The sequence below is a fragment of the Bubalus kerabau genome, chromosome 22 (genome assembly GCF_029407905.1).
Source record: "Bubalus kerabau isolate K-KA32 ecotype Philippines breed swamp buffalo chromosome 22, PCC_UOA_SB_1v2, whole genome shotgun sequence".
Taxonomy (NCBI): Eukaryota; Metazoa; Chordata; class Mammalia; order Artiodactyla; family Bovidae; genus Bubalus; species Bubalus kerabau.
Window position 1 is genome coordinate 13,394,866 of NC_073645.1, and position 25,398 is coordinate 13,420,263.

A 25,398-nucleotide genomic window follows, 5' to 3' on the forward strand; every position below is an offset into this window, starting at 1 on the left:
AGGACAAGGAAGCTTAGCATGCTGCAATCCAAGGGATCACAGAGAGTCAGACATGATTTAGCAATTGAACAACAGACTTGAGTTCCTTACTTACCTCAGGAACTTGATCAAGGTACCTGTTTATGTGAATAAGAAAAGTTAGTCTTTCCTCATAGATGTGGGTAGGAAAATTAAATGAGATAATATATGTAGAAGGATCTAATGCATAGTGAATGCTCAATTAACTAATCTATGCTGGTTCAGGAAGAAGGCAGCACATGGTTAAATGCAAGAAACAATTGTTTGGTTCACATCCCAGCCCTACAATTTACTTGTTGTGTGACTAGAGCAAGATTTTTAACCACTTGGGGCCTCACCTTACTGCATCCATATAATGGGTATAAGAAGATCTATCTCTCAGGATTTTTATGGGCATTAAATGACATGATATTTATAACCCTTAGCATAGTACCTGGCTCATATTAAGTGCTCTAAATAAATGTGTTAAATATTATCATTGAAAGATAATCAAAAGCTGTACATGCACTAAATGTAACATAAAAAAAAAATTTCTACACGAGAGATCCACTGTGGGTTATTTATTTATTTATTATTTTGGAGAAGGGGAAAGTAAGACATAAAAGGCAGAGTATGTGCACAGAACTGTAAGATACATGTCCCCAAGACAGAAATAAAGAAGGCAGAGATTCACTGAGGGGGGAATTCATGGACATTTATGGTCACGTTATTCTGATTGGCTGAGGGGATCAGCAGGCTTCTGGCCAGTTTTCTTTCCGTTCACGGAAATAAAAGTTCAGTGTGTTTGAAAATGAACTAAGTTTATTCCCCCTTATTTTTCTCGATAGGATTTATTTATGTAGTCAGAGAAGGCTTGTTTCTGCTAAGTGAAAATTTGGCCTAGGGAGTATAATAATAAGCTAAATGGAAACTGGATAAAAATATGTTCATTATGACATTATTTAATTTGTTGATATCCCTACATTCCCTACCTAATACCATGAAAGAGGTTCTCAAATAACAATACAGTTGGTCAAACTGTTACAAGTGGGGTCAGCTTGTCTGTATCTGTATGAGCTGGATCAATGGCTAGTTTCTCTGAGCTGGTTACCTTGACAACCCAAGGCTCCTCTCCAGATGTGCCATCCACATCAGGAGTATGCATATGAGAAATGCAGAAGCTCATGCTTCTCTTCAGACCTACTGCATCAAACCCTGAATTTTAATAAAATCACCAGGTCATTTATCTCCATATTAAGATTTGGAAAGCACTGAGAATGTGGAGTTGTGGCCACATAATCTTAATCATTACAGTCATCACTTCAATCCAATTAACATGGACAAGAGCTCTGATAATTAGGAGTGAGTGGATATAAACAGCAACATTTCATACTTGATTTGCTTGGTGCAATAAAGAGTTCCCTTAGCTCATGAAATCTTAGGAAATAAACCTAAAATTTAAGAAAATAAAATGATGAAAGTATGACAGTAATCAACCAGAAACCAAGTGCTCAACAGAACCACAAAACAATCAGGTTCTGTACTTCCTTAGAGTAGATTCAGCCTGGACTTTAGAACTTCACCTCAGCCACTTTATAACCAGATGACTTTGGGTAAGTTGCTGCAACAAATTTCTTATATCTGAAACAAGAGGCTAACAGAACCTATTTCATGAACCTAAGGGATCTACTTTAAGTTACAAGGCTTAAATGAGTTAGTATGAATGCAAAGAACACATAAATGTCTGTGCCAAGATTAGTTATTATTAAGCATTAGACGTTTTAATATTATTAGATATTATTATGAATAATGCCTTAGGTTTGTTGGATTTCACAGTTCCCTTCTCTTTAAACAATTCTTTCCAACATATTTCCATGGTTTAAATAAAAACAAATTTGAAGAAAAATCTTAAAAGAGTATTGATAAGCCCCTTGGATGACTTAGAATTTCCAAGACTTCACATCCAGGTGAGTAGAAGATGCCTGCTTTGGGTCTTTGCTCAGTCCCAACCTCTCCAAACCCCAGCTGACTCATAACCACTACAACATGGGAAAGAGTCTTCTAAAGAACCATCCTTCCCAGAGGGTGGTGTGTGTATAGGAGGACAGGATGCTTAGAAATTTAAAACTATTTTAAATAGTTTATCTATGACATTCTGCCTTTTGGGGCATGTCTCATTATGGGTTTGAACAACTTGATCATAATCACTGAGGCACACACAAAGCAAGTTACTAAGATCTTTGTTTTTCGTCAATACCCATTTGATAGACTTGAACCAGCAAATGAACTATGGACATGGCACGAACTGGGCATATAATTTGCATTTGGTTCTTAATGAAACCTTTGGGCCAGCCTAAGTAGTAAAGTCACATATGAAGAGATCTGATCAGAGCCAACAACAGATGATCATGGAATCAAAAAATCTGAGACAATGATTTCTTTTTAGTTCTTTTCCAGAAAGTTTAAAATATACCTTCCTTTGTGGAGAAGCCAAGATGAGGGGCTGCAGGCCATGCTTATACTCTCCAACCTAGTGAAGAAGGAAAAGCACTACAGGTAAGAAGAAGGACACTGATAGTGATAACTTTGGGACCAGCCCATGTATGTTGTCACCCATTAAAAGGTGCTAGCAATCCAAGAGGTTTTGAGAGGACATTTGCACACCGCAAAAAAAATAAAGTTGCAGAGTACAAGACCGGCTCCCAAGCAAAGCATTATGCTGAAAGTGCTTAGGTTTACCAGGTGAGAAAATTGAGACTGAAAGAGGTTAAATATTATGCAAAGCTTCCTACAGCTAGTGAAGGAACTGACCTAGGATTTAAATCCATGGGCCTATCCTCCTCACTCTTCTGTATTAGTTGATGAAGGCCATCTTCTGCAGAAAACCATCTACGTCCTTCTCTTCCTGTGCTCTGTGCTCTAGATTAGCCTACTGTTCCCCATCCTCTCTTTTCTAATACCTTACTCTGCATTCTCTCTCTAGCTTTACAAGACTCTCTGTAACCCTCCTTTATCTCTTATCCGTCATGTCCCTTGAGCTGTCACTTAGCCTCTTCTAATGGGAAAGGCTTGGGCCTTGGTACAGGGTTTCCCCCAACCTCATCCCTCCAGCACTAGGTGGGGCTTAAGAGGCAATGACTGCCCCTAACTCCATGCTGCTCTGACATCTCTTGATGTTGATATTACCCAGGTTTGCTGGTCCTTTTTCTGGTGGTCATTTTGGAGGCAGAGAAAGGCTAAAACAGAAGATTTTCATGCCTTATGTCAACCTTTTCAGTACCCTTACCACTGGTGGTTTGGGAAACATTTTTAGTGGTAGGAAGGCAACTATTTTGTTTCAATGGTTATTTTTACAGATACCTTCTATCTTTGGTAATGAACGCTGATTTTCCATTTATGGTTACAATGTAATGCTTTTTTTTTTTTTTCTATTTCTATAACATCTTTTTAAATTTATCTTTTAATTGGAGTATAATTGCTTTACAATGTTGTGTTAGTTTCTGCTGTACAACATGAATCAGCTATATGTACACATAGATCCCCTCCTTCTTGAGCATTCCTCCCACCCCACCCCCATCCCACCCCTCTTGGAGCACCCAGCTAAGCTCCCTGTGCTATACAGCAACCTCCCAGTAGCTGTCTATTTTACACATGGTAGTATACATATCTCAATCCCAATCTCCTAATTCATCACACACACATACACACCCTCGCTGTGTCCAGAAGTCCATTCTCTACATCATCTTTGTACAGAGAGAAGCAAGTCAGAAAGAGAAAAACGAATACCATGCATTGACACATATATATGGAAGGTAGAAAAATTGGTACTGATGAATCTACCTGTAGGGCAGGAATACAATTGTAATATGTTATTTAAAAATAAATTACTTAAGAAATAATGCAAGTTGACTTTATATTATATATATATTAGTTATATATAATATAATATAATATATAACTAAGTTATTATATATATATTAGTTATATATTATATATATATATATATTAGTTAAATGAAAGTACAAGTGGACCACAGAAATAGCAAAAGGTAGACTAAGGCTTAAGAAATATTGCCTCAAGATAAGCCTTAAATCTCATCTGCCCCAGATCAGCTCTTCTTGAAAAGTGGCCCCTATCTTTTCACGTGTGGTTCAGAACACCTTGGATGGGCCCACTTCTGGTGTGTGGATTCATAGAAAATCTGTGCTTTCAGGGCACTCAGGGAAGGAGTGTCCAACTGGATTACAAAACCAGGACCTACACAAGAACCATTTTCTTCAACTACCTGCTGCTCAGAGTGCACTCTGCATCTTAACCACTACAGTCTTTAGGGACTTCCCTGTTGGCTCAGTGGTTAAGAATCCATCTGCCAACGCACGAGATGAGAGTTAAATCCCTGGGTTGGGAAGATCCCCTGAAGAAAGATGTGGCATCCCACTCCAGTATTCTTGCCTAGGAAATCCCATGGACAGAGGAACCTGGTGGGCTATAGTCCATGGGGTCACAAACAGTCAGACACAACTGAGCAACTGAGCATGCACACAGGGAACTAAGATCCTACACGCTTTAGGTTTACTGAGTCTGCGTGCCGTAAGTGCTAAGCACTCTCTGGAGTCCGTGTGCCGCGACTGGAGAAGCCTGCATGTGGCAACAAACACCCTGTGGGCCGCAAATGAAGATCTGACTCTATCAAATCAGTCAATAAATATTAAACAAATAAATGCTCTTTAATCCATTGTCTTTTTCAAGTTCTTGCTCAAGAGGTAGGCTGATACATCAGGTTTCAAGGCAGAAGACATTGGGAGATTGAGGAACTTGCTCCATATCCCAGTGGCCAAGCTTTCCAGCCTCTTTCTACCAGGCTCCAAGTATTTCCCTTGGGCTGTACCTTCAGGCCATGATCACACTCATACAGGAAGTAGCACAGGAAAGCGGTTGTAAGCTACTACTCTTGTCTTTCTTTCCACCTGAACTGTGACCCCAATTAGCAACCTGTCCTGTGAACACACCTCATTTAGGAGGAGCAATGATAAAATAGTATTTATTGAATGTGCTAGGTGCTTTGTATACATCATGTCTTTAATCCTGGAAGAACGTTCTCATATAGATGAAAATGTCTAGATAATCAGTTCACAGATTCTCTCTCTTCTTTCTTCCATTTCCCAAGAACCCAAATATATTTTTATTCACGAATCGAAACCTTGTTCAAGTTGCTTCGTTTGGCTGATGTGGTATCTGGCACCCTCTAGTGACAGAAAGATTCTTTGGTAGAAGTGATGTTCCTAGATCTTCAGCCATCTCTACAGGCTTGTTTAAGACCATCATCCTTATTGAAACTGTAACAGTCTATTTGTAACAACTAATTTTGATAACAGAGAATTTCTTATGCCGATTATAAGCTCTGATGACCTACTTGTTAAGGCTCTTTTTAGCTGTAAGACTGTGGCTTAAGCAAACGTTGAGACTGTACTGGGCTGGGTAACTGTGGGTAGTCTAACTTTAAATTTCAGGATTAAGTCGATTCCAGACTCAGGCAACACTATCAGGCTTGGCCCTTCGGTGTGGTTTCTTTTCATCCTGGGTTGACTCTGCCTTCAGCTCTGGCAGGAGCAACCTCATCAGTTCTGTACCGCAAATATTTCCACTTCAAATACAGTGGAAAAAAAGAAAAAGAAGAGCTTGTGTCCCACTGTTTCCTGGAAAGCTCACGACAGAATGTGATGTGCTGGTTGCATTAACCACGTGGGGTTCCTTGTCCTCCTCTCCCCCGCTTTACACACACACACAGAGTCTGGGATCGGTGTCACGACCGCTGTAGTGATTAATCTTACGTGTCACCTTGACTAGGCCACAGGATCCAAAGACTTGGTACTTTTCTAGGTGTTTCTTTTAGATGGTGTATTTTTTAGATGTATTTTTTAGATGGGATTGATATTTAAATCAGGAGACTTTGAGTAAAGCAGTTGCCCTCCATAGTATGGGTGGGCCTCGTCCTACCAGTTGAAGGCCCTGAGTAAAGGACTGACCTCTCTTGAAAGACAGGGAATTTTGCCAGCAGATGGCCTTTGCAATTCTTCCTTGGGTCGCCAGCCTGCTAGCCTACCTGGCACATTTTGGACTTGTCAGCCTACAAAATCACATAAAACAATCCCTTACAACACATCTTTGTCTCTCTCCCTGTTTATATATAGGTCTATGTAAAAATAGATAGATATAGCTATATAAATCTTGGTATCTATGGCTAATCTGTATGTATCCTGTTGGCTTTGTTTTTCTAGAGAACCCTGACTAACGCAACCATGTCAATAGCTAGGAAGACGGAAGAGGAACAAAGACAACTTGGAAGATGTTACCAGGAAGAAGGGGAGAAGATATAGGATAAACAATCATGAATGTGCACTACAGATGGAGATTATTAAAATCAATTTGCTGCTATTTAGTAAGAGAAATTTTGTTGACAAAAATTTTAAAACATTAGGGGATAAGAAATAAAAAGTTTTGGTGGTAAAAGGGTATTGGGGGTTTTCTTCCTCCCAGCTTTTTAAAATAAGTAGACATACGTTTAAATGTTATTCAGGAATGAAATGTTCAATGGCAAGGATTTCTTTAGAGTAGAAGCAGCAGGCTTTAACTTACATGGCATGGTTTGAGTAAAATCAGGGTGGTTGTCCGAAGTGTCTCCCACATCTGGTAGAGTGCCTGAAACTCTATTATTAAAATTGTATTTCTTGGCCCTTGAAGGCCTGTAAAAATGTGTTGTTAAAATTAACTGTTAAAGATGTCTGAACTGTTTCTTCCAGAACACCAGCATTCATAAGGTGTTATTCAGTAGGTGTTCTTCAAAGAACTCCATAAAGACAAAGAAGACTGGGAAACAGTATAGATCACCGTCCCATCTTAGTCAGAATGCATATTAGCATATTGAGGGCTCAGAGAACTCTTAGATTAGGAGACCTGTTTAACCCAGAATTTTCTAAAATCATTTGATCATGTAACACATTTCTTCCCACAAAGTACCTATTACTATTTCATTAAACTTAAGGGTTAGGTTTGTGTGTGGAGTGGAGGAGGTTTGAGGGGAGTTAGAAAGAGCAAGGACTCAGGAGCAAGAATATCTAAGTTTAATTCCTGAATCTACTATTTACTAACTAATCAAATTGTCAGTGTTGCTTAAACTTTTTTGGCTACAATTCTTTATAAAATAAATATAATAATTAGACACCTCACTGGGCTAAAATGGCAAATATTAGGTAAGGAAGAACCATTTGTGAAAGTTGTTGACTTATGATTCACTCTCAAGAGATGCTGATTTTGTCAGCTGTCTTGCTCTCCTCCCTTCCTTCCTCCCACCTTTCTTATGCTTTTTTTATTTCAATAAACTTCTAATTTCAGAATTGTTTTAGACTTACAGAAAAGTTGCAAAGATAATACAGAGTCTCCATATGCCAGCCCCTCTACACCCCTCTCCCCAACCTCCCACCATTCACTTCTTTTTGTGTCTGTTTTGGGTTGGGAACTGCAGGAGCAGGACTGGCCCGCTAGGATCTTCTTCACAGCACTAACAATCTGCTGGGCAGTGAAGCAGGGGACAGGTAAATCCACACCTGTAAGACAGGGCCACGAGTGCAGAGCAGAAAACAGGGAGAGTGAAAGCATTTAGAAGCAAAGCATTAGAAGCAAAGCAAAGCTCCTAACCTTGAGTTGGGAGACAGGAAGATCTCCCAGACGAAAATGTCTTGAAAATGTCTTCAGAGAGGGATCCAGATGGATGAGGAATGAGCCAGGCAAAGGGAGGGAAAGGAGAGTGTTCCTAATGGGATACAGCCAACAGGGAAGATGGACAACGGAGTGCAGGTGCAGAGCTTAGTGGAGGAGGGGGGTCGCAACTTACCAACTACTTTCAGAATCACGCTCACGAAGGATGTCATTATACAAACCTTCTGTAAAACTGTCGCAAACTGGCTAACCAGACGGATCAACTTTTCCAAAACAGTAATGACTTCGAGCTGTTAACCAAAGCACTAAAGTATACATATATATATATATATATATATATATATAAAGAAAATTGGCCAGGAAATGAGTAATAAAGGAGGGGAAGTAATTGTACGCTTTTAATCATATAGCTGGAGGTGTGTGATTTGTCCTAGGAGTTAGCTTTGTACTCCTCGTGAGAATAAAATATAGAGGGTCCTTCCTCTTCGGAATCCCCACAGCACTGGCCACTACAGACACTAGTCCGGGGTTCCTGTGAGCCTCTAACGTCGCCACCACGGCACACGGAGCTGAGCCAAGGCTGGGTCTGCTCTGGGAATCCCAGCAGTCAGCCGAGGCTCCTGCTCCGAGCAAGACGCGTGCGCTCTGCACTTCAGTCCTCCCCAGCCTCCCCAGATGAAACTGCAGAAGAGTTTAGAAAGGACATGGGGCCCGTTCTCAGGATCCTCACCTGAACCCGAGCATGCCAGTCGACTGCGGAAACGCTCCCAACGGGGAATGCCCGCTTGTGCAACAAAGCTGGCGCCTTCCCCGCTCCCCGTTCAACACCCGTTCCCCCACCCCACCCCCAACTCAAGGCGCAGGGTTGCAGAATCAAAGGCGCCCTCCCCTACTCGGGCGTTCCCCAGCTAAGCTTCCTCCTCCAACCCCCACCCCCTGGCTCCGGGGACATTTCTTTTGGTCTTTTCAAATAAGCTACCAACAGGTGTTCACGCTGCTGGAGAAAGGGTTGAAAGCGTCCCGAGAGTAACTGTGCGTGAGCGCCCGGGGCGGGCCCGGGAGGGGAGCACTCTCCCAGGCCGGCTGGAGCGCGGGGAGGGGCCAGTCGGGGCTCACTACTCACCGGGTGCCTAACTCGCCCTGGTGCCAGTTGTAAGGCTCCTTCACTTCGGAGATTGTTCCACAGCCATGTCCGGGATTTGGGTTCACTTGTCACTGGTGAGTCGTCTCTGCCCCGGCGAGGGCCTCTCCCAGCTCGGCCACTGGGCTGGCGCGGGACGCGCTCTGGGGGCGGCGGGGGAGATGCGCGCGTGGCCGGCGGACTTGGCCGGCCTTTGCCCGGCTAGCTCCGCATGACTGCTAGGACTTCTCTTGAGGGCGAGGTCTCAGGAAACCAGGCTACTCGTTTTTCTTGGGGCTGGATGCGAAGCTGCGAGCCCTCGAGGCAGGCGGAACATCTCTGGGTGCCCCCTGGGAACGCGGTTTGCGGCGCCGAGTGGGTGGGCGCGGGGGGCTGGCCGGTGCCGAGGATGTTTGGGGGTCGCTGCAGGGAGACCCCCGTCTGAGGCAGGAAAGGGTCTTCTGGATAAGTCCTTGCATGTCTCTCTAAGGCTGTGCTATGAACGTGGGCGCCCCGGGGCGGTGAGAACTTGCTCTCTCGAAATTGATAACACAAGTTTTTCCAACACTTTCCAACTTTGGGAATAAATCAGCCTCGAGGCAGTGGTTACACCAGAGGCTTTGGAGCGTACCGTTTCTTTCTTGAAAACGTTATCTTGGGGCTGAATGCTCCTTAAAGAGACTTGTTTACCTTTTTGCCGCTACACAGAAAAAGAAACTGTTTTGTTTCCCTTCCGGGAATCCCTCTCCTTGAGAGTGTGAGTCACTATCTCAGGTTTGCCCCCCGCCCCTTTTTTTCCCTCTCTCTCTCTCTCTTCCGTTTTTTTTTTTTTTTTTTTTTTTTAATCTTTCATTGCTTGCCGGACTCGGAGGCGGGAGGTAACCCTGGCCCCATTGCTCAGGCGGTGGTACCTGCTGCCACCGCGCATGCGCTAAGTAGTCTGTACTTGGCCTAGACGCCTAAGCCGCATCCACCTCTCTTGGAGAGTCCCTGCCTCAGATATCCCGGCTTGGTGATGGCTGATGGAAGATTTTGGCCTCAAGGGGTTCATTTGAGTTCCAAACTCTGAAAACCAGTGGATTCTTATTTGCTGGGCCTCATCGACGTGCCAGGCAGTGTGATAGGAATGTTTATGAGTATGATCTCAGTCAGTTCTCGCAGCAGCTGCGCAGTATCTCCATCTTACAGATGGCAAAATGAGGTTCAGACAGCTTACGTAAGTCGAATCCAAACAGTAAGAGGCAGGACTGAATTTAAATCCAATTTAGATCCCATTCCAAAGCCTGGGGGGTGGGCGTGGGGGTGTCGACCGCAACTATGTCCAGAGGACACCAACAAGAGTTTTAAGAAAAAAAAAAGATAAAAAATCGATGTCTGGAACCGTCTTATGGTTGGAAAAAAAATTCTCCCTGGTCCTTTTGGAAGTAATGTACGATATTTGGGCTCCTTTAGAAATTTTCTTTGAGAAAATTTGAGATTCAAAGTTGGGAAACCATTTATACAACCTCAAATCACATTCTTCCTTATCATGAACCACTGCCTTATTGCAGTCTTGGTTGCTTTGACAATCTCTTCGTTCTAGGAACAACAATTCCAGCTAGTATAGCAAAATTATCAAAGCCCAGACCTACACTTTACTTTTATAATAAAAAGTGTCTCTACCAGGGGTGCCTGTTTAAAACACCAAGGAAACTGCTTTTCTGAAAGAATGCACACGTATTCATACACACATATGTGCAAATACAGATTTATTTACATTTATTTGTATATGCAGATTATAATAGCTATGATATATATTAAACATTTATTATTGTTATATGATATAGAACCTCAGAAGTGAATGTTTATTGGATAAAAAGTGTTAATACAGATGTGTAGAAAGAAAAAAATCTGATATAACTGTATCAGCTAGATAGTGCTGTTTACATTTGTAGTATATCCTCTATTTCCGCTTTCTAATATGGCTCTTCAGTTTAGTTACCCAGAATCCTGCCCTGCCCCCATCACGGGCCAAGCATCACACCTCTGTTCTTAAAGAAGTTTCCACACCATTATGTCAGCTTGTGTGTCTCCAGAAAATGCTTGCTTTTATGACCTTGCACTTAGTGGGGCTTACTTACTAGTCGCAAATAAATTAAACCAGTTAAACCGGCGCGTGAGTGCTAACTACGTGGAACACAGAAGCAAATTTGGTTCAGTCATGTCAGTGGACTGGACGCGGATGGGAGGGAGCGACCATGCTGTCTTTTTTCCTCTTTCTTTCTCTAGTTCGTTCATCTCGAGTGTGATCTATCAGCAAACATCCCATCCTTTACCTCTTTCCTTCTTTCTTCCCTGTTGAAGTTAGTTTTCTCTCTCTTAGATTCTGGGTGTTGTTTGGATACAGAAGGAAAGGCATAGTTACTTTAGAAATTTGTGTGAGAAATAGCTGTGAGCACTGCTGCTGCTGCTTTTAATAGCACATAGTTTTGATAGCTTTTGTTTTATACTATTTAGGTCTATGGTTAGGCAATTACTAGATAGCCATTTTCCTGTCCTTTATTTCTTGGAGTTTTCAAAATTATGGGCAAGGGAAAGGAGAGGGCAGCTGAAAAAGTGTATTTAAAGTAACCATACAGGAGAGCTTTGAGGAGAAAATAAAGGACAGTTGTTTAATTTGTAATTTATAATTTTTCCATAAACAAGGCTAAGAAGCAAGAAATAGGTTGTGGTGTGTTTCTGTTTATTGCTGTTTTTAGCAGGTTTTCCTTATCTCATGGCGGACTTGAAAATTCTTTTGAATAAAATAATATTATGAAATGTAATTTAAAACACAGCATGTAAAAACACACATTGATAAAAGATGGCAAGATTGGGAGGCAAAAATGAAATTGATATGTGAAGATCCTCAGGGCCTTCACTGCTAGCTTCAATTAGCTGAATGAAAACTCTTCTATTGTCTATCTCCATAATACAGTTAACCACCCTTAGTGGCAAAACTAGAGTTTAATTTAGCAAAGCAGTTTTTATTCTAGCACTGAGTTTATAGAAGGAGAAAAGTGAGATAGAGGCAAAGAGGACTCAAGATTTTGATGTTGTCTCTAAGTAAGTTTCTTTGGAATACTAAACAAGTAATTGACTTCTAAATAGTTAAGAGTGGAAGTGTCAGCATTTCAAAGGAACCTCTCTGAAGGCTACTAGCACTATGCCACAACTGCCAAGGAGTAATCACTTTCTAAGAGATGATCAAAAACCTGAATAAGGAAATCCCCAACTTGAAAACCCCTAATGAGTTAAGTACATTTTGGTAAATTATCTTGGGTTCCAAAAGTCCCTTAAATGAGCACATGTTTTGTAATAGGTACTAAAGATTTATTGACTTATGATGAAAAGTAATAATATAAAGGTAATAACATGTATAGCTTGTTACCAAAAAATTATTTGCAGAATCATTGTAAGTACCTTAATGGACAGTAGTGTATTCTTTTTGCTATGTGTGTATATCTATTTACAAAAGTGGGAAAACAGCATTTAACTACTTAATAAGTCCTTTCATTTCCCAGAAGACCTTTGCTTTTAAATGAAATAGATAAAATGAGTAAATAAATAAACAAAAATGAAATAAAGTAGTGTATCTTTTGCTTTGTATGTAATTGGATCCCTAGCGCCAATTGAGTATCTTCCATTCAGTCTTAAACAGAAACAAATAATTCAAATGTACTTGCCTACTTTTATTTTCTTTGATGTGAGAGTATGAGTAGTAAGACTCGAATTAGAAAGTTGATCATTGTAAGACTGTTAACTTCACCTTCCTCAGAAGGAAATAGGCTGGTTCTCCTCTTTGATCACAGTTCCCTTCTTGATTTGGAATGAGCTTTTGCGCAACTGAGCCATCCCCATCTATGGACCAGTTAGAAACAGCAGCCATTGCTCTACTGGACACCTGGCTAGAGACCCACTAAGTGAGGGGTGATAGTAACTTTTGTATGAAATTATGCATTCTGATTAAGGCTAGTCTTACAAATTAGCAATCTGACTACAAACTCATTCAGCCGATGTACTCTGCCCAGCAAAGCAAGCAAACCTACTATATGTAGGTATTGTTAAGCTGTGAACTGGGATAAACTTGGGAAATTAGAATAAACTTTTTTTGAAGTCATTAATGTCAGGCTGTCTTATAGTCGAGTGATGCTGCATAGTAGATTTAGTCACTTCTGTGTTCTGGGACACCATAAATATAACCTGTGAGAAACGTCAATACTTTTGATTTCTGAGATCAAAGATCTTGGAAAAAAGAGAGAGAGAGAGAGAGAGAATAAACTCAGAACATGTGGTATCAGGTTCCCACCCCTTGCTGAGGTTTGAGCTTTGGTTTTTAGCCATCTTCACAAAAGGATCCTTATACCTAATGGACTGTTTTTTCATATGAATGTCTGTCTTGGGCGTGATTTCAAAAATTGGGCTTACATTGCCCCAGACTATGTTTTTGTTTTTTAATATTTATTTATTTGGCTGCACTGGGTCTTAGCTGCAGCATGCAAGATCTTTATTTGGAGCATGTGGGATCTAGTTCCCTGACCAAGGATCGAACTGAGGATCCAACCCAGGCCCCTTGCATTGGGAGCATGGAGTCTTAGCCACTGGACCACAAGGGAAGTCCCTGCCCCAGACTGTATTATGTCTATGCTGCACTGTCTTGACACATACAGAATGTATATAGGCAAGTATGTATTTTTAATATTAGTTGTGGCATTTAAACGTTGGAGGATTTTGGTTTCTCTTGAAAAATGAAAGGTCTGGACCCACATGCCACCTGGTCCCCACCCTCCTGGATCAGAAGGCTGCCCCTTGGGTCCAGGTGTGCCTCTCCATTTTGACAGCCCTGCCTACACTTTGTTGTCTGTTCCACCTGGATGCTTTACTCCTGTGACCCTTCTGGGCATTTGAGAATTCTTGGGCTCTAGTTTAGGACTCGGTAATCCTCCCATTTCCTCCACCAAAGATGACTTCTCTTCCTTTCAGGCTTAGTTTTAGAAGGGTAATTATTTCTCCATGAAAAGTCAAATTCTAATTGGCAAGTGCAGAGCACAGAGGCTGTTGGTCTGTAATACTCTTCTCACATGTAAATGTACTCATCTGCTAACCTCAGATTTCGCTTCCTCCAGCCCTGAAGACCTTCCCAGGTCTTCAGCTGCGAGGAGCAGCAAAATAACCAGGGTTATTAGATACTAAAAAACAAGGTTGAGCATAATCATGAGGAGGCCCCATTCTCAGAGATCCTGATTCTGTAGGTCTGTCCTGGGACCGAAGCATTTCTTATTTTTAATGTATCACTGTGTATGTGTGTGCTCAGTTTTGTCTAACTCTTTGTGACCCCATTGACTGTAGCCCACCAGGCTCCTCTGTCCTTGGGATTTCCCAGGCAAGAATACTGGAGTGGGTTGCCATATCCTTCTACAGGGGATCTTCCTGACCCAGGGATCGAACCCGTATGTCTGTGTCTCCTGCATTTCAGGCGGATTCTTTACCCGCTGAGCCATTGGGGAAACCATCACTACGTGATTCTAATGTTTTTCAGGGTTTTAAGGACAGTTTTTCTAACTCTAGCACAAAACCCCAAATCTAATCCCAAATGGAATTCTCTAGGTTTCATTTTACTTTATTTATGACTTGATTCAGTCAGGAGTCTAACCAATCACTTACTCTACTGACTTTGCTATCTCTCTCCTGGTCTTCCCAGAAACCAGCCTTAAGAAAGAATGAAGACCTTACTGGAATAAGATTACCTTGTGTGTTTTTATTTACACACAAAAAATAAGAGCAAAAGAAATCTTCACTTATCTCTTTAATACTGAAATGTTTCTGTGTTTAGAAAATTTAGAATACTTGTTTTTATTTCAGTTTTTCAATAATGTACCTACTACAAAATACCATCACTATTAATATTATCTCACTTTCTATACAAATAGAGATGCATTGAACAGTCAGAAATGGTGGACTATTAATGGTTTTTTAGAAGTTCTTTTTCCTAAAGTGTTGACCAGTAACTAAAAGTCTGAAAAGGGAATGACCAGTACTCGTGTGTTGTTACAATTGTGTCCTGGACAGTAGGGGCCAGTGAGATTTCAACTTTCTAGTGGAGGTCTGTAAGACTGGGAAGTTCAGGTTCCTCCTGGCCCCTGAGGATTCCAGTTCTGAAGACCATTTTCAGTCTCTAGTCTGTTTAGCACAGTGATGGTTGAAGATGGGATATCCTAATGCTCAGCTGCGAGGGATTCCCAAATGTGTGTGCACCACAGACCTCCCTCAAATCCAGACTCTGAGGGAATCAAGAGATGGTGGTGTGGGCCAATAGGTACTCATTTCCTGTGGCTGCTGTAAGTGGGTGGCTTAAACAACAGAAATGTATTTTCTCTCAGTTCTGGAGGCTAGACGTCTGAGATCAAGATGTTGACAAGTTTGGCTTCTCCTGAAAACCCCGAGATAATGATCTGTTCCATGCTTCTCTACTTGGCTCGTGAATGCCCTTCTCCCTGTGTCCTCATATCCTCTTCCCCTTGTCTCTGTGCCCAAATTTCCTCCTCTGAGAGGGACACCAGTCATATTGGATTAGGGTGCACCCAATGACCTCATTTGGATTTCCTCTTTAAAGACCCTGTCTCTAAATGTGGTGACATTCTGGGTTACTGGGGTTAAGACTTCAACAGAAGAATTTGGAGGTGAGGGAGAGACAACTCAGCCTGTAAGAGCCTGACTCTCTTGATCCAGACCCGGCCGCCAGTTTGGGGCATAGCTTCTTCTAACAGATGAAGGGCTTGGGTTCTAAAACTCTTCCCAGTGATTACTGGAGAGCTTGTAGTCAGTCGGAAGTATGTGGTAAGTATCAAAAATTCTCAGTGACCATACTAAGCATCTGTCTTCTTACTCTTGTCATTTGAAGGACTGCCATTTTTCACCTTCCGACACCTTTTTTTTTTTCTCCTCTGCTTTTATAAATTCTTTTCCTGTTGCTTTGAACTTCACTGAGAACTGAAAAAAAGATGATTTTTTTTTTTTTAAACTTCCTTTTCAAACCCTGGCTCATCTCTTAGGGCTATTGCCACACTGATTCTTTGAAGTAACCCTAATAGGATTCTCCGTTTCTTCCAGTAGTTTGTTTAATGCAGTCACTGTGAGGCTACTCTATTTGTGATTGCCATGTTAGACCTTGAATGTTTACAATTCCTGGGAAAGCATGGTGAGCTTGTCAAAGGGGAGTGATAAGCCTCAAGGGTGGTCGTCAATTTCTGGATCTGGCCCTTCCTGCTTTGTTTCTTCTATGTAGTAACCCAGTTGGCTATGAAAAGTGATCCATCATATGATACAATTCATTAATATAAAGTCAACCGTCATCTGATACAAGGGACAGACTCTCATGTCAGCCTGTTTTTGAGAGTTTCAAAGGGAGCAAATGCAAAGATCAATGATAGGCTAGGAGGACTCCTGGTTCCCAGCTATTCATTGCAAATCCCCGCACCCACAAGGGACTCACAGTGCCTTCGATGGCTGTGCTCAGAAACTCCGCACCCAGATGGGAGGAAGGGAAACCCAAACTCCCCTTCTTTTCAAGATGCAGATCAGGGCTAGGAAGTTTCCCCTTCCCTGCCAGCCAGAATCCCAGCCTGGATAGCCCTGCCACAGTTTTCCCAGACTAGAGGGCTTGGGACGGACTTCTGGTTTTCAGAAAGTTCCTGCTAACTTCCTCCACCCTCAACACGCATTTGCTTTGAAGGTTCATTGTAAAATTAACACTCAGCCATCTTGCCCACAATTGTCTGAAAACAGACTGCATTGTTTGCATGCATAAATGGAGAAAGCGATTAAGAAACTGATTTATAAACCAGAACCAGAGTCCAGATTTGCACCGGAGGTGCCGAGTCTTCCCTTAGCCTGTCCTAACGGGGGTTATCCAATGAGTCATTTCACATACTCTGTTCAGCTTCCTCAGCTATAAAATAAGAAAGTAATAATTCCTCATGTCTAGGTTTATTGTGGTGACCGTGAGGTGATTTTTGGAAGGAATGATGCTAAAGCTGAAACTCCAGTGCTGTGGCCACCTCATGCAAAGAGTTGACTCATTGGAAAAGACTCTGATGCTGGGAGGGATTGGGGGCAGGAGGAGAAGGGGACAACAGAGGATGAGATGGCTAGATGGCATCACTGACTCGAGGGATGTGAGTCTGAGTGAACTCCGGGAGTTGGTGATGGACAGGGAAGCCTGGCGTGCTGCGATTCATGGGGTTGCAAAGAGTTGGACACAACCGAGCAACTGAACTGAACTGAACTGAGGTGATGTATATAAATGAACTTCATAAAACGCCAGGCAAATGTCAAGGGAGAATAGGTAAATGACTCTAGGGTTTGGTTTCCTGACAACACTTTTATGAATGATTCAGAAGGACTCTATCCATTCGACCGAATGACATTTTGGTCATAATATTCTCCTCACTTAGGATGCTAGATATGAATTGCCACTTCATTAACAGAACTCTTAAAATTCTGAATTTAAGAGATTGTAATATTTTTATGTGCCATTTCTCAAAATGAATTTCACCAGGTTTTAGGCTTTATGCTGTTAAAGCATCTACTGGGCATGCTAAATAACAAATCTTACCTTTCTTCATCATTTCATAAGAAATTTTCTGATTTGCATAAAATATTAAAATCTTGTAGATAAGGAAAGACTCAAGAAGATCCAGTTTTTAAATCTATGTGGAAGTGGAGCAGATGGTTACATGGTCCCCTTCTGCTCTGATGTTTCAGGATTCTACAAGATTGCACATCTGTGGTTATGATTGGCTATATGATCCCACTGCACTGTGTCTTTAATAGTCAATATGTTAATTACCTGTGTGGTTCAGGAGACATTGATCTTTATCTCTGTTAATCAGATCAGATCAGATCAGATCAGTCGCTCAGTCGTGTGCGACTCTTTGTGACCCCATGAATCGCAGCACACCAGGCCTCCCTGTCCATCACCAACTCCCGGAGTTCACCCAGACTCACGTCCATCGAGTCGGTGATGCCATCCAGCCATCTCATCCTCTGTCGTCATCTTCTCCTCTTGCCCCCAATCCCTCCCAGCATCAGAGTCTTTGCCAATGAGTCAACTCTTGGCATGAGGTGGCCAAAGTACTGGAGTCTCAGCTTTAAGCATCATTCCTTCCAAAGAAATCCCAGGGCTGATCTCCTTCAGAATGGACTGGTTGGATGTCCTTGCAATCCAAGAGACTCTCAAGAGTCTTCTCCAACACCACAGTTCAAAAGCATCAATTCTTCGGCGCTCAGCCTTCTTCACAGTCCAACTCTCACATTCATACATGACCACAGGAAAAACCATAGCCTTGACTAGACGGACCTTTGTTGGCAAAGTAATGTCTCTGCTTTTGAATATGTGCCTGTGTGGTTCAGGAGACATTGATCTTTATCTCTGTTAATAGCTAACTGTTAATAATATTTTTGCTGAGGACCTCAGGTATGTCCCCATTTGGGCTAAGCCAGGTTGCTCTGGGTGTGACTTGCTTGGAAAGCCCTTTTCAGCTAATCATCTACTTGCAACAAGTCAGTTTTCTTATTCAGTGGCCTTCACAGACAACTCTTCCTAAAAGAGCACTGCCTCACACCTCAAATTCTCCATGCCCCCTAAGCTTGCCTTATTCCTTTAAATAGTCCTCATTCCTCTTGGTTATGTTGCCTATTTCTTTGTTTCTTCATCATTTCCCTCCGTGTGATGCCTAATATTATTTGTCTACATGACTGGACCATGGCACCCAGATATTTGTTCAAACAGTACTCTGGCTATTTCTGTGAAGGTTTTGTTTGTTTGCTTTGTATGAGTTGAACATTTAAAGTGCTAAACTTTGAGTAAATTAGATACCTTCTGTAATGTGTGTGGGTCTCATTCAATCAGTTGAAGGCCTTAGTAGAACGAAGACTGAGAACCCCCCCCACCCCAAGGAAGAAAGAATTCTGCCAGACTGCCTTTGAAGTTCAGCTGCTACTCTCCTCCGACTCTCCAACATACTGACCTACCCCACCAGCAGAATCTGGACTTGCCAAGCCTTTACAGTTGTGTGAGCCAATTCCTGAAAATCAATCAGTCTCTCTTTCTTCATACACACACACACACACACACACACACACACTCAGTACTGGGCCTGTTTTTCTTGAGAAACCTGACCAATAACTTCATTTACATATAAATGCTATAAGAGCTGAGTCTTTATCTGTATAATGCTCTGTTCCCGGAGTCTGTCTGGCGCGTAGCAGGCACTCAACTGGAGATGGAAATGGCAGCCCACTGCAGTATTTTTGCCTGGGAAATCCCATGGACAGAGGATCCTGGTAGGCCATAGTCCATGGGGTCACAAACAACTGGACATGGCTGAGTGACTAAACAGCAGCAAAGGTACTCAGCAAAGTATTTGCTCATTTAAATAATTGATTAATGTATCAGCTAAGATTATTCCGAGCAGAATCTAAAACTGAGGTCCTTTTGACTTTTTAATCTTTGTTATGATGGTTAATTTTATTCCTTTTTTTCCCCATTTGGTTATCATTTTCCTTAGTTTATCTGCTTTTCAAATCTTTAATTTTCTGGCCTTTTCAGCTTTTTTGAAAAACAATTTTTGAGATTTCTGATCATTTAGTTCTTTGTGGGTTTCCTGCCTTGTCACAATTAAAAACACCCCAGTTTCTGCCAGGAAAGTTTGGGTTAAATCTTTGCATACTGCAAACTTGAGCTAATATAAAAACTTTAAAAAATGCAAGCTGTGTGGAAACTGTTTACATCGAATCATGTAACAGAATATGCTCTTTAGACACATCTTTCTTTTTTTAATACTTGACATAATTCTTTGATGCTGAAGTAAGTAGGAAATGTTTCCAGAAATTGAACTCTCTGAAGCTGGTGTGATCAGATATTAAGTGAATTTGGTGCCGGTGTCTGCTTCATGGGCAATGATATTTATGTCTTTCACTGTTCTACTCCAAGATTCACATTTCTCAAATTCTGAATGTATTTTGGACATTGACTTTTGATTTCCAGTCAAAAACTTCAACACTAAAACGAAATGTATTAGCAAGTACATTTCTTTCAGACAGTTCCAGAAAGTTGAGTATATGCACAGTGTTTTTAGAAATAACACTAATGTAACAATTCATAAATATAAAATGTGCTGCTCCTCTGAACACTCGATCATTTAAACCAGGAATTGTGGACCTGCTTATAATATTGTCACATGATTACTGAATGAAATTAGCATACCAAGGAAGATGGGTCCTATATCTGTAGGGTACACACACACACACACACACACACACTCTACTGTGTATCAACTTTGAACACCTTTAAATTGTCAGTTTTGACTAGTCCAATTTTGACTCAAATCTCTTTGAGTTTAAATGTGTGGCATTTTGTTCAGTTTCTGGTGAGATGAGAAACCAGAATTGAAAGAGGAGAGCAAGTAGTATCTCACTGTTAACTCCCTCTTTCCAGGCCTTGAGGTGGCTGATAACAGAAAGAATTGCTCCTACTCAGTTTGGTTGCTTAGATTCAGTTTTCCATTATCTGTTGTAGAAGGGGCTTACTGATTTCTTCTAGCTACAGAGACTTGAACATTTGTGCAAGAATTTTCATGTGCTGCCAATGTCTGGAATGTTATATGGTTAGTATGTTTAATTCCTGACTGTCACATAGAGCAAAGTTTGTGATAGAATAAGGATCCTAAAACATGGGTGATTTTCGTTTGAAAGCCCTTCCCATCTTAACAGTGAATGCTTTGGTGTGATTTCAATCACATTATTTCCTAAAGTGTCCAATTCAGTTACTGTTCATTAGCTATTGATTCTATGATTTAGAAGAGGGACTAATATTAAGATGATCTTCTGTAGAGAAGGTAAGAATTGGTTGGGGAACTGTCATCTTGAAAAGAGAAATTGATACTGATGAATATCTTTAGTTCAGAGCTGCTTTAGACAAAGACCATAGATTCAAATGTGTTTTAAAAAGTAAAAGTCAGGCAAATATAATGTTAAAAAATCAAAAAATTCCCAAATGATTAATATATTACAAATAACATGCCCCGTGCAAGTCTGCTTTTGGAAACTTAAAATTCATTTTTGATTATAAACAGTGTTACGCATATAATTATAATTTATATATTATATATAATATAATTTCAATTATAATCAGTGTTACGCATCTCTGTATTCACAGAGTAGGTGCTAAAGAAATGTCTGTTGGGTTGTAAAGGCAGTGGTTTGATAGTGAAGCCAGTACACTGAGGCATAATTCCTCTGATCTGTTTACCAGCTCCAGTTATTCTTTAAATAGAATTGTTGACATAGAAAAAGTAAGCTACATTTTATGGTGAGTTGGGTGTAGCAGGAAAAACACTGTAATCTGAGTAATATGACTTAGACAAGTCCTAGCTCTCTGCTTTTTTGCTCATGAGTGACCCTGGATAAGTCAGGTATTCTCTTGATATTTTGGTGTGATTTTTTTCTCCTGGAGTCTGGATGTTAGTAATAGATTTTTGCTTTTTTATTTATTTTTAAAATATTTTTCTTCCTTTCTTTCTTTGACTGGGCTGGGTCTTAGTTGCAACATGTGAATCTTTGTTGCTGCACACAGACTCTCTCTAGTTATAACATGTGGGCTCCAGAGCTTGTGGGCTTCAGTAATTGTGGCACATGGGCTTAGTTTTTCCATGGCATGTGGGATCTTAGTTTCTCCAACCAGGGATCAAATCCATGTCTTCTGCATTGCAAGGTGGATTCTTAAGCACTGGACTACCAGGAAGTCCCTGGAAATGCATTTTTAAATCAGCCATCCCAGAAGGAAAAGATGGCAACCACAGCTCCTTCATCCTTCCTTCCTTGGAGGTCCCATGGTATCTTGTGACTTGGGAATGCAGGCTTTGGTGACAAAGGGGGAAGGGCTAAAAGGGAAGATTTGGGGACTCTTGTGACAGTGATTTATACACAAAGAATATTCAGTTCCCTTAACCCAGAACATGCCATGAAGTAGAAAAAATAATGTATGCCATGAAAAATGTGAAAAATGACCTTGAGGGAAAAAACCCTCAGAACTAGTAGTTTAAAAAATTTTGACGCTTGGCAATGAATTTACATATTCCACACAGAAGGAAAGATTATTTAAATTTGTGTTTAGAGAGACAAACAATAAATGTTCAGAAAACCTGAGAAAGGGATCAAACGGACATTAACCCCAAATGTTTCTATACATTTTAGGAGCTCATTTTTCTGAGGAACTCAAGCCTACAACTGACTAAGATAAATTTGACACAGTGTCCCTTATGGATTTTGTCTCCCAAACAAAGGAACCAATATTAAAAGAAGTTCATTTTTCCTGAATAAAAGTGAAAAAAATCCTGTTGGATTTATTGTGAAAGCCACCAGGCTCTTATGTCCATGATTCTCCAGGCAAGAGTACTGGAGTGGGTTGCCATTTCCTTCTCCAGCAGATCTTCCCCACCCGGGGCTTGAACTTGAGTCTTCTGCACCGTTGGCAGATTATTTACTGTCTGAGCCACCTATTAGTGCTGGTTAACCAGGAAGGAGTTCATCAGCACTGAATATTCTGTCACTATATATAAAAAAGGAAGAAATCGAACATGCTGTAAGTGAAGTAGCAGGTTTGGGAGAAATGACCACTTTTTATCCTCACAGCGCTTCGAGACAGAAAGTACTGTTGTCGCTTACAGATCAGGACCTTGAGGATCCCTGAGGTTATCTAACTTGCCTAAAGTCAATGTCGACTGCAGAGCTAGGATTCAAACCACAGTTGTTTTGAAATTTCATGTATTTTCCCAGTCTGCTTCGTTGTCCCTTGAGCTACCATCTGTGATGCTGTTTCTCAGGTGGTTTGGAGAACCCGAGGTTTGGACTGTTATGCACTTGACCTGCTCCTTTTTTGGAGATGGGTCAGTGGAAGAATGGAGCCTATGTTGATCTGTGTGCAGCAAATAAAATACATACGTTTGGGGTGAGTTAACACCTTTTTACCCAGTTGCTTAGTTCAGAAGTCAGTAAAATTCTCTTCATGCTTTTCTTTTACAGATATTTATCTCTGTTTCTGGACCATTGTCTAAAGGTGAAAATGCCCACATGGCTGGTATCAACTCTGAGGGGCTGAAATTGAATATTACTGAAGCGAACTCCTGCCAAGAAGGCCTGTATCGTGAGCATCAGTTTTGTTGTCAGCCTTGTCCTCCTGGTATGTTATACACACACAAACAAAAAAAATCCAGTAATCAGAGTGAAAATCCGTGTGAGGACTAGCATGTGGTAATAATGAAGAGAGTGTTTTTACAGCATTTAGTTCTCCTGCATTATGGCATGACTGAAAAGAAAAAACAACTATGACATTATTTTCCCAAGACTGGCTTAATTTTTAAATTTGTTTACTTTTTAATTGAAGGATAATTGCTTTACAGAATTTTGTTGTTTTCTGCCAAACATCAACACTAATCAGCCATGGGTGTACATATGTCCCCTCCCTCTTGAATCTCCTCCCCATCCCACCCCTCTAGGTTGTCACAGAGCCCCTGTTTGAGTTCCCTGAGATACACAGCAAATTCCTGTTGGCTGTCCATTTTATATGGTAATGTAAGTTTCCATGTTACTCTCTCCATACATCTCACCTTCTCCTCTCCTCTCCCCATGTCCGTAAATCTAGTCTTTATGTCTGTTTCTCCATTGCTGTCTTGCTAATAAATTCATCAGTACCATCTTTCTAGATTCCATATATATGAATTAGTATATGATATTTATCGTTCCCTTTTTGACTTACTTCACTCTGTATAATAGGTTCTAGGTTCATCCACCTCATTAGAATTGACTCAAATGTGTTCCTTTTTATGACTGAGTAATATTTATCGTGTATATATACCACAACTTCTTAATTCATTCATCTGTCGATGGACATCTACGTTGCTTCCATGTTCCAGCTATCGTAAATAGTGCTGCAACGAACGTTGGGGTACATGTGTCTTTTTCAATTTTGGTTTCCTCAGGGTATATGCCTAGGAGTGGGACTGCTGGGTCATACAGTGGTTTTATTCCTCCAAGACTAGCTTATTTTATCTTTATCACACTGGTTTGATGTGAACATGAGTAAATATAATTTGTAAATCACATGTAACTCACAAGTGAGAGGACTTATTTGCTTAGCTCCATTTTTCAATAGCCAAAAAAGACTAATTTGTGGATATTAAAACTTGCCACATCAGAACTGGTTAGAATGTATCATAATAATTGTGGAGCTCTAAATGCAAGAAACTTCTACCCTTAAGAGATATGTCTCAACACTTCCCTTCAATCAGAAAGTCTCTAAGAAGAATGTTTGTCCTAGCACTGAAGCCTGAAAAATACATTTGCATTTTGCAACCGATTAAGTAGATGAGCTAGAAAAGCAACGAATAAAAACCAACCATTTTTTTTTTAAATCAGTATTTTTGAAATGAAAACCAATTTCAGATCGGAAATCCTCTGAACACTAGCAAATTAAAAGCTAAGCAAAATGCAATTGTGCAGACTTTCATTTTCAACACGGAGTAGAGTTGACTACTATGTTATACAGATAAGCATTTCCCAGCTGCATCATGAAGGAAGACAGGAAGATAAAGAAAAACAGCACATGGGCATATATAATAGATTAAGAGAACCATAAAGGATGGTAGTTGGAGAAGGCAATGGCACCCCACTCCAGTACTCTTCCTGGAAAATTCCATGGAATGAGGAGCCTGGTAGGCTGCAGTCCATGGGGTCGCTAAGAGTCAGTCACGACTGAGCGACTTCACTTTCACTTTTCACTTTCATGCATAGGAGAAGGAAATGGCAACCCACTCCAGTGTCCTTGCCTGGAGAATCCCAGGGACGGGGAAGCCTGGTGGGCTGCCGTCTATGGGGTCGCACAGAGTCGGACACAACTGAAGTGACGCAGCAGCAGCAGCAGCAGCAGCAGCAAAGGATGGTAGTAGGTTTCGTGTTTGGCTTTCCGGGCCTCCAGTACTTAAGCTGCTAAACAGATGTGGGCCCTGTTTATGAAAAGATTCTAACAGTCTTACTTGGCCTTCTCTCCAGGTTTTAACAACCCTTATGGAAAATCTGTCATAATCCAACTATATTTAAGCCTGTTTATATTTAGTCTCCTCCAAATGAGAATAAAGACTGGCTTCCTGGCTTTTTGTAATCTGCTGGTAAAGAATCCGCCTGCAATGTGGGATACCTGGGTTTGACCTCTGTGTTGGAAAGATCCCCTGGAGAGGAGAAGGAAATGGCAATCCACTCCAGTACTCTTGCCTGGAAAATCCCATGGACAGAGGAGCCTGGTAGGCTACAGTCCATGGGGTCGCAAAGAGTTGGACATGACTGAGCGACTTCATGCTCACTCACAAACACCATCTATTTGTCTTATGAATTGAGATCTTTACTCATATTTTTAAACGCTAAAATGCAAATTAAAATGAAGATAATATGCTTTGTATATCAAGCTGTTAAGGACTTTTGTTTGCTTGCTCTTT

General features: G+C 41.0%; 1 protein-coding gene across 2 annotated transcripts in view; it reads left to right on the top strand.

Annotated features, from left to right (window-relative positions):
• Positions 1 to 8,689: 8,689 nt before the first annotated feature.
• The window catches only part of FAS (Fas cell surface death receptor), a 39,071-nt gene continuing 22,362 nt past the window's right edge, over positions 8,690 to 25,398 (top strand). For both annotated transcript variants that reach the window (XM_055560231.1, XM_055560230.1), the window contains exons 1-2: positions 8,690 to 8,931; positions 22,934 to 23,090. In XM_055560231.1, the coding sequence (XP_055416206.1) occupies positions 8,902 to 8,931; positions 22,934 to 23,090 (187 nt within the window). In that variant the 5' untranslated portion in view covers positions 8,690 to 8,901. The remainder of the gene's footprint in view (positions 8,932 to 22,933; positions 23,091 to 25,398) is intronic.